At 37.9% G+C, this 19,580-nt stretch overlaps 1 protein-coding gene across 1 annotated transcript in view; it reads left to right on the forward strand.

Moving 5' to 3' along the window:
* Positions 1–19,580, forward strand: part of LOC136864247 (trafficking protein particle complex subunit 13) — a 249,419-nt gene that overhangs the window by 184,309 nt on the left and 45,530 nt on the right. The window contains exon 7 of the mRNA XM_067140988.2: positions 11,175–11,401. Coding sequence (XP_066997089.2) covers positions 11,175–11,401 — 227 coding nt within the window. The remainder of the gene's footprint in view (positions 1–11,174; positions 11,402–19,580) is intronic.

Here is a 19,580-nt window from a genome sequence, read left to right on the forward strand (position 1 = left end):
GTAAATTCTTGAAGTAATCTGCCAGAATGCTGCAATTTTCTTCATTTGACGTCGCCAGTGTGCCGTCCTTTCGCTCAAAGCATAGAGATGGTGGTTTATAGCCAGTGAGTTTGCGTTTGAAGGCTCTATAGTACTCTCTGCTTTCATTCTTCCTAAGGTTTTGTTCTATCTTTTCAATGAGAGATTTTTTGTATTTACGTTTCTCAGTTCTGAACACCCTAGCTGCTTGGGCACGTTGGGTTTTGTAGGTTTCCCAATCATTTTCTGATTTCGTAGAGTAGTACTGTTTCCACGCATTGAGTCTTTCTTGGAGGACTGATTCGCAGGTACTATTCCACCAGGCATGCTTTTTGCTTCTCTTGATTTCTGCAACGTCTTTGGCGGCCTCAACAAGGAGACTTTTGGCGTTGTTAAAGTCACAGTCACAGTCATTTGGTCTAACCTTCTCCTGGGGGAATTGGTTTGAATTTGATAAGAGACATATAATGATCTGAGGCCACATTGATGCCTTTCTTTACCTTGACATTCATAATCTCAGGGCTGTTTCTCCTGGAGATTGCAACATGATCAATTTGGATCTCTCCGAGAGCTTGGACGGGAGAACGCCAAGTCGTTTGCTTTCTGGGTAGATGGCGAAAGTGGGTCGACATGACCTGCAGGTTGTGATTTTCGCAAATGGACACCAGTCTTTTGCCGTTGGGATTGGTTCTTTTGTGAGCAGGGTAATTTCCTATAACTTTCTTGTACTTCTGTTCACGACCTAGTTGGGCATTGAAGTCACTCAAAAGAAGCTTGACATGGTGTTTGGGGATTTTGTTAAATTTTTCATCCAGTAGGTCCCAGAAATGATCAACTTCGTCTGGATCAGACTTGTTCTTATCGTTTGTAGGAGCATGTGCGTTAACTAGGGCGTAGGTTTTGTTCGCTCATTTAATTGTGAGTATAGACAATTTGTCATTCACAGGTTCGAAATTTGCAACCGATTTAAGGATCTTGGTTCTAACAGCAAACGTGGTTCCAAGCATCACAGCTCCATTGAGGATTCCTCTATGCGCTTTGCTCTTGAAAAATCGGTAGCCTTCGGATTCAAAAATCTTTTCATCTGGGTACCTTGTTTCCTGTAGGGCCATTATGGATATCTGATTTTCGTGAAGAGCTTTGGTGAGGGTTATTATTATTATCGTTATTATTATTATTATTATTATTATTATTATTAACAAATACATTGCAATTGGGAAATATCCCAGTGGCAGTGGACACTTACAGTTGTGTGATAATAATGTAAAGTTAAAACATAATTATCCAACGACAAAAACAACAAAAAAAAGGAGTGAAATAAAGTGAATTATTTTTATGGGGATACATATATCCCAAAGCTGAAGGTAATAGACGTGAACATTGGTGTTTGGAATCTCCTTTAAACATAAAGAAACATGCCTTCTTTTAATTTTTTGTGCGGGGGGGGGTAAATAAACTTGAAGGCGGTGGGATGTAAAAGGAGGTGAGTCCAGTTGATTTTACTGTTCATAATGTACTTATAAGGAGCCTCCGTTGCTCAGGTGGCAGCGCGCTGGCCTCTCACAGCTCGGTTCCGTGGTTCAAATCCCGGTCACTCCAGGTGACATTCGTGCTGGACAAAACGGAGGCGAGACAGATTTTCTCCGTACAGGACGAGTTGGCCGTGTGCGTAGAGGCGCGTGGCTGTGAGCTTGTATCCGGGAGATAGTAGGTTCGAATCCCACTATCGGCAGCCCTTTCAATGGTTTTCCGTGGTTTCCCATTTTCACACCAGGCAAATGCTGGGACTGTACCATAATTAAGGCCACGGCTGCTTCCTTCCAACTCCTAGGCCTTTCCTATCCCATCGTCGCCATAAGACCTATCTGTGTCGGTGCAACGTAAAGCCTCTAGCAAAAAAAAAAAATTTTTCCTGATACTCCGGTTTTTCCTGTCATCATTCATTCCAGCACACTGTCCAATATCATTTCATTTAATTTGTCATTCATTATCCATTGCCCCAGAGGAGTGCGACAGGCTTCAGCAGCTGGCACAATTCCAATTGTCGCCGCTAGATGGGGGCTTTATTCATTCCATTCCTGACCCTGTCGAATGACTGGAAACAGGCTGTAGATTTTCAATGTACTTATTCTGATCATAAACTGATCATTTTTAATCTTTCCTGGGTTCGTTTTCAGGAGCTATCTTTTTCTTCGTAGAACATTCTTAGATTACAGTAGATTCTCCTGGCATATAAATAAAAATTTATACACCTTTGAAATAAACGATAGGAATGAGATTGACCATCCAATTGTTCACCTCTATAATAAGGTCAATAATACACGGAAGTATGTCATTCGTATCGCCAGAAATCCCGCACACTTGCCTACGCACGACAATGGTGAAAGTCACAATGACAACAATGACGATGGCAGCAGATGTAATTTACCGCCAAGTAGCAGTCTTGCATCTTGCTATGGGGTGCAGAACATCTATAATAATAATAATTAATAATAATAATAATAATAATAATAATGTTCTGGACCGTCGCCAAATGTGCGGACCACGCTGGAAATGGGTCCTGGACGGGTAATGACTAAGAATGCAGTCTGGCCACGGGTTCAGTACCGCCAAGGCACCCAAGATGAAACCACGCCAGATCTCCTCAAGGATTTGATCCATATTAAAAATGCTTATAGGAAAAGATGGCAAAGATTTAGGGACCCAACTGACCGGGTGGAATACCTGGACCTAGCCCGGGAAGTACGAAATCGATTCCTGGAAAGAAAGATTGAAAAATGGGAGGAAACTTGCCGTAATCTATTAGAAAACGAGTCAGATCGCGAAATTTGGTGGATTCTCTCAGAAAACCAGTCAGATCGCGAATTTCGGCTGATTATATATAAAACAATAAGCATTCAATTATAAATTTCAGTATAATACCGTAGCGAAGCACGGGTATCTTGCTAGTCTCTTATAAAGACCACACAGTCGAGCTCTAGTTCTTCTAGATTCAAGACTTTCCCAATTAATGGTATTCCTCCTATTCCCAGTTACGAAACTCATTGCTCTTCTTTGAACATTTTCTAGGGAATTTATTAAACCTACCCTGTTTTATGTTGCCTTGGGACAGATAGATCTTATGACAGTGAAACGTTAGGAAGGGGCTAGAACTGTGAAAGAAGTGACTGTGGCTATAAGTAAGGCCCTGTGGGTGGGAGAAGCACATGAATAATACACCCATGGTAACCCCTGCCTGTTGTAAGAGGTGACTAAAAAGGGTGACCTATTGCAGAAATGGATTGTAGCTTTGGTACCATGAATTGTACCCCCTGGGGATGGGAGGGGCTCAATACATTCACAGGTAATCCCTGTCTGTCATAGAAGGCAACTAAGAAGGTCATGTGGCCAGCGGTCTCCTCTTAATTTTTTTTCCCTTTTTTTCTTGAACATTTGTTGTAGACAAAATCAAAATTTGATGTGCGTGCTGCATAGGGAGGGGCCTCTTATATGTGTGACTATGCCTAAAAGCCATGTACTCAGCAATAGTATCCGCCTGACAACGCAGGTCCCCCCACAGCCAAATGCCAGGAAAGCTTATTATTATTAATTTACTTTTTTTTCATCTGTATTCATTACTTGCTATTATGGATGATATGTGGAAGGGAGCCCCCGGTGCTCATTGCCTCAATTAGTCCATATTAGGCATCGTCCAACATCAGACCCTGTGCAATACCTGCTATGACCAGATGGGATTGGTTTGGCTCCAAAGGCTCCTGATCAGAGTTGGTGGCATTCAGGAAGGATGATTTCAGGCATGACTGGGAAATAAATGTCCCATGCCTGTCCAGGGTGGTCCTTCACCCTAGACTTTGACTTTTGATTCCCTCAGAGGGTTAACCCGCTGGGGACAAGCACAGTGTGAAAGCATGGGATCCAGCTTCCTTAGGTTCCTGGTTGCTACCAGAACTGATGGGCAAGATTTTAAGCTGGTGAAATCTGTCTTGTACAGTAGACACATTGAAGGTATCTACGGCGAACTTGAATTCTTACAGAAAATGTGCAACGGTAGCCTGTTATTGAAGATGTGCACTGTACTTCAGGCTAATCGATTGCTCAAGTGTGACCACTTTGGCAAAATCCCCATCTGAGTGGGAGAGCTCAAATACTTTAACTCTTTCGCTGCGCTATTTTTAAACAGAACACTTACGGAAAAATGTATAATTTTTTTCATATTTTCCAAATGAACTGAAACTTTATTTTTTTTCAAAGGTTAGTGACATTCAACACCATTGCACCATTTTTTAACTTGACTTTGGCAAACTAGCAGTGACATTTGACCTTGAAACACACATTACTGTGATACATCTCGAAACATGGAACTGGACACATTGCAGACTGTTCTGGGCAATTCTTACACAAAAATACTGTTTGATTTCTCTTTCACAGTCCGTTTCCTTTCTTTGAATGTGGAACAAACAACACGATTAGGTTTGTGACTCTTGTCCTGCTGCTCTCCAAGAAAGTGCCTCTCCGTCAGACGCGTTTGAGGTATGTAATCAGAAGGTCTTCCTCATTTCGCCGGCAGACTACGCTGATACTCTCGTAGAAGTTCCATTATGACAGAATTTCTGAAGTCAGGAGCACTAATTGCCCTGTCACACAATTTCATTTTTGTAATTCTTATGTCATCATTAATATCCTACCAGTCCGATACAAAATGCTGATCTTCCTCGTTGGCTCATTCTTCAGAACCACCACTATGCACATCATTACTTGTTCCATTGTCCAAATTTACTGAACAGTCTGAATCAGAATCGGCCACTAAAAGATTGAAGATTTCTTCGCTGTCATTACTAATGTTGTTCCGCACGCTCATAGCTGCTGAGTGAAGCCTGCTATCGGCCAGACAGCTGGCAGGAATGTTGGCAGGTGGGTGGGTGAAAGATGACAAACATAATTTAAGTCCAATATTGGCAGCAACATTTTCAAACAATGCTTAGTACATAGTCAATACATGACTATAGAGGTTTGTATTATTAAATACGCCTTTATTAAAGAAGCACACGGAAACTATAGCAGGAAAGTACCAAGTCGACAAAAGTCTATTACCGCAGCAAATGCTATAGAGAAATAAGTCGACAAAAGTCGACTTCTGCAGCGAAAGAGTTAATCTGGTTTGTGGAGTCATCTTTCACTGCAATCTCATCTTGAACACTGATGATGAGTTAATGAAAGACATGAAGTACCGTGATGTCAACGGGGAAGACGCTGCCACCGGTGTGTTCATTGTCTCCTACAAGTTGTCAGTTTTACCAGAGAAAATCAAGGTGACAATGTATCATTGTAATGTGAGGCCATATATCCTGCTTCCTATGCAGTGCTATAAGTGACAAAGATTTAGACATATGGTATCTCATTTCAGTTAGTCTGTGTGTGTTACATGTGGAAGAGAAGCTCGTGGTGCGGAAGAGTGCACACCTGCAAACAGGTGCTCCAACTGCCCTGGTCTTCATTCACCTCGAGATAGGAACTGTCCAGTATATCTCAGTGAGAAAAAGATCCAAGAGATCAGACACCGGATGGTCTTTCCTACCAGAAAGCGCACCGTAAGTTTAATTCCATGAATATTTCGGGAGGGGGGGGAACACTAGACTATAGCGTGATAGGACAACGTTTACCAGGTTCATCATTTGTTTCGTCAGTATTTGTGAAGATTGCTGCTTCCAAGGTGGCAGATGCTCCTGTGAGCAACACCACAAAGGGTAAAAGCTGGAGGGTGGGGTCCACCCAGCATTTGACACTATAGAAGCCTGTGCCAGCAGAGCAGGGGAGGTAGGCCAAGTCTCCCTCCCCAAAGAGGTTGGCGAAAGCTATGCCCAAGCCGCCTGATACGGCATTGTCTAAACAAGAAAAGAAGGCAAGGAAAATGAATGCCCTTACCAGGCACTCCCCCGCCCCTCCTGCAAATGGGGAAATGCCGTCCATCCAGAGGGTCTGTGTCAGTGCCAGCAGATCCACCTACACCCTTGTATGAGGAAACCCCCTCTCCCAGAAAGCATCCTAAAAGCTCAAGGCGTACAAGGTGATGCATACAATAGAAGAAAGCGTAATTGATCCACCTTTTTGTTCTTTTTTTTTTTTTGTTAATACAGTCACAACATTTTTTATTTAGAACCAGTTTCGATGTCTTAGGACACCACCAGCAGCCAAAATAGGTCATATGAACAAAGATATACAAGTATTATAATACATATTATGGACCCTTAATAATAAATAACATAAATTGAATGAAATAAAAAGTGATGGTGCTTAAAATTCAGTCTTACAATATTTACAAGTTATGAACTTGTTGGTCAAATTATAAAATGAAAGTTAAAATATCAACAAATATTTAACAATCTTGATCACTTTGTAATGGTTAAAAAGTCTTGAGCGTGGCATTACTAAACAGTGGGCGAAAATTGAACATTGACATCTAAGAACTGATGTAGAATGTAGTTCCTCCGCAAAAACATTGATGATAAGATAAAATGTGTTTGATAGTGGCTTGTAATATCAGTTCATAAGATGAAACCGTAAGAAAAAAAAAAGAAGAAAAAAGGTGGACCAATTACGCTTTCCTCTATTGTATGTTAATCTCCTTTCAATACGGACCAAAGATGAAGTTTTAAATTTTAAACAAAGTGATGCACATTAAGCATCTATCTCCATCTTCGGATGGAGATATTAGTGTAGGATAAAAAGAGTCTCGCTACTTATAACCTAAAACTCCTCGAAAAAGTCCACACCACATCACTATTACACTGGAATTTTAATGGTTATGACAAGCATCTAATTATGCTGCACCAGCTAATCAGTCTGTTTGTGGCAAGGATGGTCTGTATTCAAAGAACTGAACTCAGACCATGACATCGTATGGTCCCGAGAAATTTTAGACTATACTCAATGGAATGGGATTATGCCAACTGGGCTTCCGGTGGCGTTAGTCTTTTCACTTTTTCTGACATCTGCAACGAAGAAGTTCCATTAAGTAATCAGCTAGAGGCAGTAGCAGTACATGTTTTGTTACCTGTATAACTACAGTTTGCAATGTTTATTTCCCCCTCAAAGTCTTTTCTGAACATTTCTATGTATTGTATAGTACTTTACTCAAATTATAACTGTATTATTAAATATTTTTAAATTTTTATGAGATCCGACACTCGGTAATAATATTTTGCCCCTTTTCGTAAAAGTATTATATCTCCGACACTTTTACAGTTAGAGAGTTAGGTTATTGGTTACCCTGCTACTGTGCATTTCTATAGTCTAAATCAAACCAATCTACAAAGACCTTTTCCACCCTGACCTACTGCAGAAGTGCTTGGATGGCAAGACGCAAAATGTAAACAACACCAACAAAGTTGTGTGGGGCCGCACACCTAAAAATGTGTTTGTTGGTTACAGAACTTTACGAACAGGAGTGTCAGATGCTGTGATAACACGGAAGAATGAAAACATTGCCAGACTAAAAGTTTTAGAACAGTTAGGTACATCACCAATTCTAAGACAACTTGAGAGCATGTCTAGCGCCAAGTCAGATTTTGCTGCTCTCCAAATGTCTAAAAAGTCAAGAAGCAAGAAAATAAAATGGGCAAATGAACCCAATGGTAATGAAGACCCTGATTATAGTGCAGGATTCTTCTTACCATTTCCTAGGAAGAGATCGGTAAGATTGCTGCTCTCCAAATGTCTAAAGAGTCAAGAAGCAAGAAAAATAAAATGGGCAAATGAACCCAATGGTAATGAAGACCCTGATTATAGTGCAGGATTCTTCTTACCATTTCCTAGGAAGAGATCGGTAAGATTTTCTAACATATACGTGTTGTAAAACTTTGTCCCATTTTCTCAAACCTATAAATTCTGAAACATTTGTCCCATTTTCTCAGAAACTATAAGAGAAACTCGAATGAAAATTTCACAGTTTGTAAAATCCTCTGTCTTGCAGCTATGAATCCTCAGTCATAGTGATTGCATCAGTAATTCTGCTGTAATAAAAATTTATTCACTCTTTTCACACAAAATTTGGAACACATGGAAATTAATATATACATATATTCTGAATGACAATACCACGGTCATTCAGGATCAGTGAGTTGTGCAAAGCTCATTTAATTTACAATGAAAATTTCTGAGAAATCTCTTCAGTAGTTTCTGAGAAAACGGGGCTTGAATTTACATAATTTAACATTGTGGGCATAGGGCCTATTGTCTCACCTTAATATCAATGATGTAATTGATCTTAGAAATTAGCTTCCATCTCCGTTCATCTTACTGGGAGATTTTAATGCCCATCGCCCATTATCGGGCTCTGAAATGCGTTGCCCCAGAGTAAGGAATTTGGAACAGTTAGTAGGAGAGCAGGATTTATGAATTTTGATTATAGGGAGAACCAGCACATTGCACCATAGCGGACGATACCTTCTCCCGCATTGACGTTAGTCTGTGCAGCTGTATGCTTGTTCCCCTGCTTCGGTGGGATGTATACGATGACCTCTGTGACAGTGATCATTTCCCCATTATTCTTACTTTCTTGAAACAGAAATCCATCAAGGCTCGTCTCCGATGGATGCTTATACGCACTGATTGGCCAGAGTTCACATCACTAGCTGTCTTTAATGGCGCAAATAGCCGGAGCATAGACGACATATAACTTACATCGTACAAGTTATTCTTGCTGTTGCTGAGGAGTCCATTCCATCTTTCTCGGGACTCCATGGAGGAAATTCTTTCCTTGGTGGAATGAAGAAATTGCAACACCTTTAATAGAAGATGTCATGCTCATAAACGCAATTGTCCTTGGCATTTGTGTGGTTATCTTTCCTTGCAGCACCTAAGTACAGTATGCCGTTAGGGCCTATATTTCACATGTCAGTAGATCGAGCATCCCTTTCTCTGCTGTAATTCGTTTGAACCTCTTCAATTTTCTCGTTAGTGCGCTCGACTAAAGTAGATGGCATTGTGTCATCAAAAAACAGGAGTCTTAGCAAGCTTTGCAACACCTTTCACACCAGGTTTATGCATGACAATATTTTGTTGCCGGGTTTGAATGTTTCTGGAAGGATTAGCTTTACATCACTTAAAAACTCCATCTTGCCCTAAAATATAATCACTGTCATTTTCTCTTGCATCATCACTGCTGTCTGCATCTTGTTCACTGTCTGTACTTTCGTTTGTGGTTTCTAGAACATCTTCCTCCTCATCACTGTAAATTCACCATCATCATCATCATCATCCTCAAGCAAAATTTGTGCAATTCTTCTGTGATCAAGGCAGTCAGGGTTATATCTCCTTTCCACACATTTTCAGCCCTAAAAATATGAGAAATTTACGTTTTAGCAAGAAACATGCAATCTGAGACATTCTGAAGAATAATTACTGCAATAATATTGAAGATAATACTTCATAAATGGAACTTTTTTTGTAGCGGTGAAGTTCGCATGGCGTATATCAGATGCCGTTGACACTTGCGTAACAGTGACACACCACCACACAAGTTACACTAACACTGGTGCGTTGATGCTTGATTATGTTGGTTGTGAATAGTTACTTGAAAGGTAGATGGCATTTCCAGTTAGTGGTCTTGGTCGATGCCTTAAAATTACAGAAATTAACTACAGTAGTGTGGTGTCTCTCAGATGATGCGTGACCCCTCCAGGACAGTGTGGAAAATAAAAATGTAAAAAAAAAAAAAATTCTTAGCACAAACATTCCATTGAACAGTCTCAATCCAAATGGCATGCACTTTACAGCCACATGATACTAAAATGCTTTTCTAATGTAATGTTGATAAGGGACTTAAAACATCAAATTTTGTCCTGGCAGTCAGTTGCTGCATATAGCCACACAGAAAGTGGTCGATAGCACTCCATTTACCTTTATGGACGCAGTACGAGTACATTTAATTCCTTAAATTGTAAAGTTAATAATTTTATGACCTTTGAAGTGTAGATATTTCAAGATGGGTGTAACTCTCATCTCATTGACCTTGTACACAGATTGGACACTCAGATGGAAGATTTTAGGATTTTGTCCATGCAACACCTAATGCAGTCTGCATACAGAATTTGGGCATTAAAATATAAATTCTTGCACACGTACATAAAAAATTAATTGTACATTGATGTGATGTTTTGTTCCATACATTTAATGATGTATAATAATGATGTACACAGGTACAAGATATGTGTGCTATATAGAGTTTTCAAGCTTGCCGTTCTCAGCTTCCTACTTATGCTCGCAAGCTTTCGTCACAATGAAGTTCAGAAAATCCAAAGCAAAAGAGATTGCTTGGACAATATCAATGATAGATTGTCAGTACTTAGGCCTAATATGAAAAAAAAAAACTGTTTATGCTGTAATCACTCGTCCCACATTATTATCAATGCAAGTACTGCAGTGGTCTCTAATTGTGACTTAGTGTTTTACTATATTGATTCCGAAAACTATTTTAAAATTAATTCAGTCTAGTTCTTGTTATTCAGTACATTCCATAACACTGTAATCTACATATTATGAATATGAATTTATGTTCTTGTCATGTATTTTATTTTGTTTTAAAATTATGGAATTTTACTGCACAACTTCTTCCTCTGCAATACGAAATTATTATTCTTTTCCTCCTCAGTACTTCAGAGTGCTTCTTGCATATCACTCTAGGAAATGATTAGTTGAATGTACATGTCCTACTTTTGTATATTTGCTTAGTTCATGTCAGTCACACTCCTATTTCCACACATGAACATGTGAATAGAATGGATGAGGGTATACTTTCTTAATTCAAATCATTCCATCACTTAAAGTGGCCAATCTATTCTCTTTTATTCTGTAAGATTTCTCATTTCTCATTTCTCATTTCTTGGCCTTGGTGACCCCAGTTCTCTGCTACTTCTGTTTTATTGAAAACTATCTTTCAGAACATTTAAATCCTCATGACTAATTTTTCTAGCTATCTTGCAGTATGAGCATCCATCTCGCTGGGCATGACCATTTCATTAAAAAGGAAACTAAGTCCAGTAATTTCTTTCAAAAAATATATTTCTAGAACTGACTTAAATATCTGAAAATATTTTACTACCTTGCAGTGTTTCCATAGAGAAACGTTAACTGGAAATTTTTCTTCATTTTTATTACAGTTACAGCCTTAAACCAGACACCAAGTGGAGAATCTGTATTTGGGTCTGTCAACATGCTTCAGCCGAAAGGAAGTCGACAATTTTTATATTGTCTCTCACCCGAGCTTAGTCTAGCCTCTGATTTGCGCCTACTTGGTGGTGCCACCAACATTGGTAAGCTGGATATTGTCTGGCGTTCCAATTTGGGAGAACGTGGCCATTTGCAGACAAGCCAACTTCAGAGAATGGTAACTTTATTTCTGTTAATATATTTGCTCTTTGAAGGGATCCTGAATGCATGTCCTTCACATCCACAGTCATAACTGCTTTATAGATGCATCAAAGAATTTTTGTGTCGCTTCTGTAAGTCGTGTCAATAATCTCCGATATTGAATGTGTATGCTACATTGATAGGGTAGATACTTAAGCTAACTTTAATTGCAAACAAGCCTCCAGTTTTCAACAGTAAAACAAACTCAATTGAAACGTCAGTTCTACTGTAGCTCGACTATCATAAAGGTATCATTGTCGTCACATGGTCGTTATTCATACTGCCTTTACTGTGTCTTCAAATACCTTGCACATACTGTAGATTCCAAAATACTAAAATTAAATTTCAGAAATCTCAGAATACTTCTTTGTAAGAATCTTTTGAGTGGTAAATAACCGAGAAGTATTTTTTCCATGATCATTCCCGTAATTATCTTTGGGAAGATTCAGCACGTCCTTTATAGTTCATCTTACTTTCTGGGATTAGTTCAAACCTAGTACTTACTTGAATGTGATAGAGTACAAGTGATGATATTGTCAGAGGCACTGTTTCAACCCGTTGTGGCCTGGGCCTGAATCTCCTTAGAAAGGTTCTGGCCTGGCCATTTTTAAGGGTTAAAAAAAATTATATCTCTGTACCTATAGGAAATATTGTGCATGATTCTTTCTTTCTTTCTTTCTTTCTTTCTTTTTTTCTTTCTTTCTTTCTTTGTGCTCATTTGAGCATCTTAATGAAAAGTGTTGTTTGTTTCACATGAGCTAGCACTTGATATTCTGAAATTGTTTGTATATTATACCATGATTTGCAAATAAAATAAAATCTGATGGTCTACTAAGTACAGTTTTCTGAAATACTGTTATATTAACCCTACTTTGATCATATAAAATGTGCATTGCAATTACAAACCAACAACAATAATGAAAATTATATAAAATATAGTAATTGTTCAATAGTAATAACAATAACAAAAATGGGAGCTCTTATGAAATTTTATTTATATATTTTTATGTGGTGAGAGTGGCTCGGAAGGCAATGTTAGCAAAGATACTCAAAGTGAAGATGCTATTAGATGGTATGTAATTATAATTTTGTGCTCAAATGGAAGTATTATTGACTTCCGACTATGAATTTGAAGCAGCTCTTAATATTTCATTATGCCTGGAATGCATGTTCCCGTGCATTTCATATTTGTGTCAGTACTATAAGAATTTCTACATATTAGTCAAGTTTTCTGTTTTTCTAGATATGAGGGGTTATTATTACATAAAATATCGAGAATATCACTTTCATCAAGCATATGTTGCCCATGAGAAGCCATGTTTTAAAGCACATTGAGTGACAACATCTACTAATACCAATATAATGGTCCGTTATTGGACATTATAAATTTTCCAGCTAACTCATTCTTGGTTGCCTGCGTTTCGCCCTCGTGTGCTAAGTTAGGCTCGTCAGTTGGGACTTAGCACACCACCCAAGACGCAAGGCTAGTGCATACCGTGGAGGCCACTGCATAGGCTATTTGAAGCCACCAGCAGTGCCAGTGCACTATGAGAGCTATGTCTCATTTCCAAAAATAGATGCCTGCCTGGCCAGCAAATGATGTAGATGTTGATTCCCATAGGGAACCTAAAATATTTGTCCTGAATGAGTAAATTTATAATACCAATATAATGGTCCATTATTGGACATTATAAATTTTCCAGCTACTAATGCACACTCATCGAAAATATCGTAAATTCTCTGAGCATCTGTTGAAATACTCTCGTAACTAATACATGAAGAAACACGGCGTACCTGCCAGAATGTGTGCGTAGCTCATTCTCGATTTCTACTGAATTTTCAAACCTTTCTGCGGGCAATGCTCGCAGTTGGACTGGAATGAGTTAACCTATTGCCACTATACATAAATGTACAAACATCAGATTGCAATAACCACATGATAGATATAGAATTGACTTTTGCTAATATTCAAAAGTAAGTGGATCTGATTACAGTGATTATATTAACCCGAGAACAGTGGTGCTGGGTCACTATTATCCTACACCACATATTTCCGTTTTTAAATCCTCGATCGGCCATTAACTGCACTTACCCCTCATAATACTTTCCTGGTAACCCCCTCTCCACATAACCTGGTCATCCAATCAGTTTGTTAAAAACAAACAAATCTCACCAAAATGGAAATGTCCAAATATTTTTTCAGTAAATTTGTTAACTACATTCATAAAGAAAGACTGCACAGTTTTATAAGTTACATTCGAATTTTTATTTTCAAAATTGTTGATTTCATAATAGTTTTGATTTAATGGGTTGAATTTCCGAAAACCCATGTGGACTGTTTAGCTTGTCAAGTTCATGTCAGGGGTTGCATTGTTGGATGCGCTTGTGAATGGTCGGCGGTTGAGAGAGCTCTTGCATTATCGTAGTTATAAAGTAGTTAAAACCTATTAAAAGAGTTCAATTTTGTGTGTGTGTGATCCATTTAATGCTAATTATATATTGGTGTTTAGTACTTGTTGGTAGAAATTGAGACTAGTGATATTTATTTGAAGTTTATATCAAGTAGTTCAAAGAGTTCAGTTGGTGTTCAGTAGATTACATTTTCTTGTAGTTAGGTACTGGTCTGTCTTTTTAAGACATGTTCTCAAATAAGAAAAACTAAACACTTGGATACACAAAAAAACATGTAAGGGCACTTATGTATAATCATAGGAAAATGCAGAATTTAGATAGAAATTAATCATGTGTTATCTAAAATACTAGTTGTCTGACATCTAATCAATATGAATATGTCCTATTTGTAGTAACAAAACATTAATACCTTGCATATTTGAATTTTTTTTCCAGCTGTATACATACACTGGATTCATATTCAAATAGGCCTCAATATTAGTAGTATATTTAGTTGTCTTGTGACATAATTTATGCATGTAAACAATAATGGCTTGAAATCTTCATCCTTAAGCTCGTAATAAAAAGTGTTAGTATGCTAGTGTAATGTTAGTTCGAAGTATTATGTTCTAAACTTTAATGTCGATTTTAGTTGTTTAAAGAGCTCTGTTACTCTTGATAAGTATGTAGACTGAAATCGGATACCAAGATGCAGGTGAAATTAGTCTAGCAAAGCCGGTTAAATCCAATTACGCTACTGTTACATACAATAACCCACTCATTCAAGAAGTTTCGAATCACCTTAAAAAACATAATGTTAAAATAGCGTACAAGACCCAGAAAAGTAACCAAAATAAATTTTTTAATCATAACATTCTAAACCCTAAATATGATCCTTTTGCAAGCTCGGGAACTTATAGATTGACATGCACACAATGTTTTTGTTCTTATATAGGTCAGACAGGCCGTAGCTTCCACACTAGATACCAAGAGTATTATAACATGATTAAACGTAACAAGTTTTCCGCAATGAGCATCCACGTGAAAAATACAGGCCATAAATACACAATAGGCCAAGACCTTACGATTTTCAAAAAATTGAACAAAGGATGGCTAATAAACTAATATGAAAATATATACATTTATTTGGATTAATATTTTAATAAAGACCATAATTTAAACGACATTTCAGATACTAAGAATCCCACATACGAAACTTTACCCAAATCATTACATGTAATAAATTCAAAGGGTTGCACGTTTAACAACATTTTTAAACTTCCCCCATCTAATACCCCACAGTTACTAGCAACACGAATTCCTCCCAGTTACCACCTACCAGCACGCCCCTGCCTACTAACCAATCATGTAAAGCTCTGCCCATTCCTTCTACCCCTACTCCCCCCACTCACATAAGATATCACACTGCTACAACACTTGGAGTATGAGAGCAGTAGCAGTCAATAAGGCAGGTGACATGGGTGATACTATCTTGCCAAGCATGACAAGAGGAGGTAACCTTAAAGTTCCACATTGGTGTTCTTCCCGCGTCTATTATCATAGATCCTTTCTAAGTCACTTTTTAATTTGTTACAGACATAGTCAATGCTTATTTACTATGAAGACATTTTCATTCTTCCACCTTTAAGAAAGTTTTTTGTGAGTCTCCCATTCGACCACCATCAGCGCTGTGGCAAGACTAATTTCACCTGCATCTTGGAATTTGATCTCAGTCTACCTGCTTATCAAGAGTAACAGAGCTCCTTAAACAATAAAAATTGACATAATAATTTAGAACATAATACTTCGAACTAACATTACACTAGCATACTAACACTTCTTATTACGAGCTTAAGGATCAAGATTTCAAGACCATTATTGTTTACATGCATAAATTATGTCCCAAGACAACTAAATATACTATTAATGGTGAGGCCTATTTGAATATGAATCCAGTGTATGAATGTATACAGCTCAAAAAATTTTTTTCAAATATGCAAGGTATGAATGTTTTTTGCTACAAATAGGACATATTCCTAGAAAACAAATTATGCCATGAGTTAAGATATTTTAAAGGGGTTTATCCAAACCCACCCTTCTCATACTATGGATTAGATGTTGTCAGACAACTAGTATTATAGATAACAGCTGATTAATTTCTAATTACTAATTAAATTCTGCATTTTCCTATGATTATACATAGGTGCCCTTACGTGGGGTTTTTTTTTTTTTTTTTTTTTGGTATCCAAGTGTTTAGTTTTTCTTATTTAAGAACATTGTCTTAAAAAGAAAGAACAGTACCTAACTATAAGAAAACTTTTAACAAGTGTCAATAGACATTCAACGAATAATTTTTAGACTGTTTCAAGAGCATCACTTAATTTTAATAATTTGCTTTGACTGTTGGTATAGTTTTGACTAAAATGTATTCGTGAACATATAATATTCTTACAATCAAGTGTTAAGATAAATTATTATGAGAATATTGGGATCCGAATGATCTGTGGTGAGTTATTTATAAAATATGTTTGATATTCAATGTCTGTGGTCTTGCTATTTTTCCTCAAAATGTCTGTAATTATAGAATCAACACTAAATTTACTGTGCCTGTTTTGTTGAGATTTTTAGTGCCTGCCTCTTTTACATTTTTAGTGCCTATAATCTGCTCTCTAGTTCTTAGTAATCATATTGTGGGCAGACCCCCTTGTGCTTCCAAAATTCAGCTGTAAAGCATGTTATGTATAATTACATGTTACTTGGCAGTTCTTCTGCAGTAAAAAATCCCTTGTGGCATATTTTTCACCCAGCAGCTGTTTTTGTGCAAATTTCTTCACAAAGCATACCTCTCTTTCTTGTGATCTAATCTTGATCTTCAGAATCAAAAGTGATTCCTTTGTCGACGTGTTTAACATAGGTCTGAATAACATCTTTTTATGTTTTCCTCGCAACACTTAAAACTCTTTTCTGTAGGAGAGTTACTGTGAGGCACGCGTAGCGCTGCAAACACAACTTGTCCACTTTCATTTCTAAGATCAGCAATTTGCCCCGATATACAGTACATCTATTTAAAATGTTTTTGCCGGGGTGAGTGGCTCAGACGGTTAAGCGCTGGCCTTCTGACTCCAACTTGGCAGGTTTGATCCTGACTCAGTCCAGTGGTATTTGAAGGTGCGCTCAGATACGTCAGCCTCGTATCGGTAGATTTACTGGCACGTAAGGGAACTCGTGTGGGACTAAATTCTGGCACCTTGGCATCTATGAAAACCATAAAAATAGTTACTGGGACATAAAGTCAATAACATTATTAAAATTATTATATTTTAAATGTTTTCCTCTTGAAGTTTGTCATGTTACTTTCATTAATCAAGTTTGGAATCTTTCAATAGAATAATTAAGATAGGAATATAAAACATCTTTTCCGTGTGAAATATCTACAATTTCTGCTTGCTTAAGAAAATCATTCTCAAGTGGAAATGTCTTTAGATGTTGCTACAAGCTACTATATAAAACTCTCTTAACATGCTTATAAAACATCTGTATACCTCAAACATTCTCTTCTGGTTTTTGCTCCAAATACAAAATCCTCATTGCCTTTCTGGTATTTCCCTTTCATGAATTTGAGACTGGAAAGTGAGGTATAATCAGACTGAAGAGACGATGGCTTAACAAATCTAAGTCGAGTTGGCCATGCGGTTTGGGTCGTGCACCTATGAGTTTGCATTCGGAAGAGAGTGGGTTCGAACCCCATTGTCAGCAGCCCTTTCCATTGTTTCCCATTTTCACACCAGGCAAATGCTGGGCTTAATTAAGGCCACGGACACTTCCTTCCCACTCCTAACCCTTTCCTATCCCATCGTTGCCATAAGACCTATCTGTGTCGGTGCAGCATAAAGCAAAATTGTCAACAAAAAAAAAAAAAAAGACAAATCTGACCAATAGGTCATTTAGAAGACTATGGAGTTTCCTTCTATGGCCTTTCTAACACAGAGTGGAGAGATGCGCTGAAAATGGCATGTAACGTTGCACCTGTAAGAGCTGTACCAGGAAGGTCCCTTGATGGTAACCACTGCAGAAGATGTAGTGAGACGGAAACATTACCTCACGTCTTGGGTTCCTGTGCCTTCGAAACAGTAGATATCACAACATCAGGTCATCCATAGCATAGACGCTCCTTAAGAAAGGATTTCAAGTGCATGAGGAAGTCCATGGCATTGGAGTAAATGGCAGCACGAGAAGGATTGATATGATCGCAATAAAAGGGAAGAAAGGATATATATTAGACCCCACAGAAAGATTCGAAACACACTCTGACCAACCAGACGAAGTGGACCAAGGAAAGAAGTCTATCTACCTGCCTACAGTGCCATATTATGAGAATAAATACAAACTGGACGACATAGAAGTGAGGGGTCTCATGGTCGGTGCGAGAGGGACAATCCCTAAGACGACGATAGAACCTTTAACATCAATACCAAGGAGTTCATCGACTGGGGGCTGAAAGCACTCAGGGGTTCTCTTTTGATACTCAGACACCACATATACTCGCCAGACTGAGACATAATTTACTTATTTTTATTTTTGAATGAAATTGTTCGTGTATTTTGTCTTTGGCAGCCTCCAAGTGGAGGAAGATTTTGAAAAAAAAATTTTTTTTAATAACTGGAGTCTCTTGTTGCAGAAAAAATATACAGACTTAAAAACCGGAAGTGTACTCAGAAGAAAGTAACAATACAATTTTGTATGTGTGAGTTCTTTGAGTAAATCTCAAGTTTGAAAGTGTTCCATTTTTCTGTTGAGATCGACTTAAAAACATACTGTACGTGTCAAAGCTTCCCACTGCTCAAGAACTCTGTTCATTATTTGAAGAAGAGAGAGCCTATGGGTACTAGCATACTTCAAATTGTGTGAACCTGTGTGCCACTTGTATCTTGATATACCTTTAAAGCATTTTGTCTTTTACAACTTTTTTCAGTTTACTGAACCAAAATGCTTTCTACATTTTCTGGCATTGGAAAGCTGCTTTCTGAGCAGTAATCTGTATAATAAGATCACACAGATAACCTAAAACATAGATAGATGACCGCTTCTCCTTCACAAATATGGCACCACCTTTTATTGCACAAATCTTCAGGCAGTGTCAGAAGAAAACCACATGTGGTTTTCTCAAGGAAGACAATTTATCAATAATAATAATAATAATAATAATAATAATAATAATGTTATTGGCTTTTTATGTCCCACTAACTACTTTTACAGATTTTGGAGACACTAAGGTGCTGGAATTTTGTCACGCAGGAGATCTTTTACATGCCAGTAAATCTACCGACACGAGGCTGACTTATTTGAGCACCTTCCAATACCACCAGTCAGGATCGAACCTGCCAAGTTTCGGTCAGAAGGACAGCACCTCAACTGTTACAGCCACTCAGCCTGGCTTGTTATCAGTAACAGAAAATTCCTTCTCTTGTGTTGTCATTACTGTCTTGCAATAATAAAAAATTGTATATTTGACCTGGCTTTGAATTTTTTTAAATCAACTAGCAGATGAAGTACTAACATTAGTACCGTAGCCAGGGAAAATGTGTTTCTTGCAAAGATCAACTACTTCTTTCTTCCTCTCACCTGCTGTATTCAACTAGTCGTAGAGGTTTTTGTTCTTGCGCAAACATATTTCTGTGCTATTTGAGAGTTTGGACACTTTGCTCTACATAAATCTTCTGAAAGATCTGAAAACAGATAATGAGATAATGTGCTGTAAAAAAAAT

This window comes from Anabrus simplex, chromosome 2, assembly GCF_040414725.1.
Source record: "Anabrus simplex isolate iqAnaSimp1 chromosome 2, ASM4041472v1, whole genome shotgun sequence".
Lineage (NCBI taxonomy): Eukaryota > Metazoa > Arthropoda > Insecta > Orthoptera > Tettigoniidae > Anabrus > Anabrus simplex.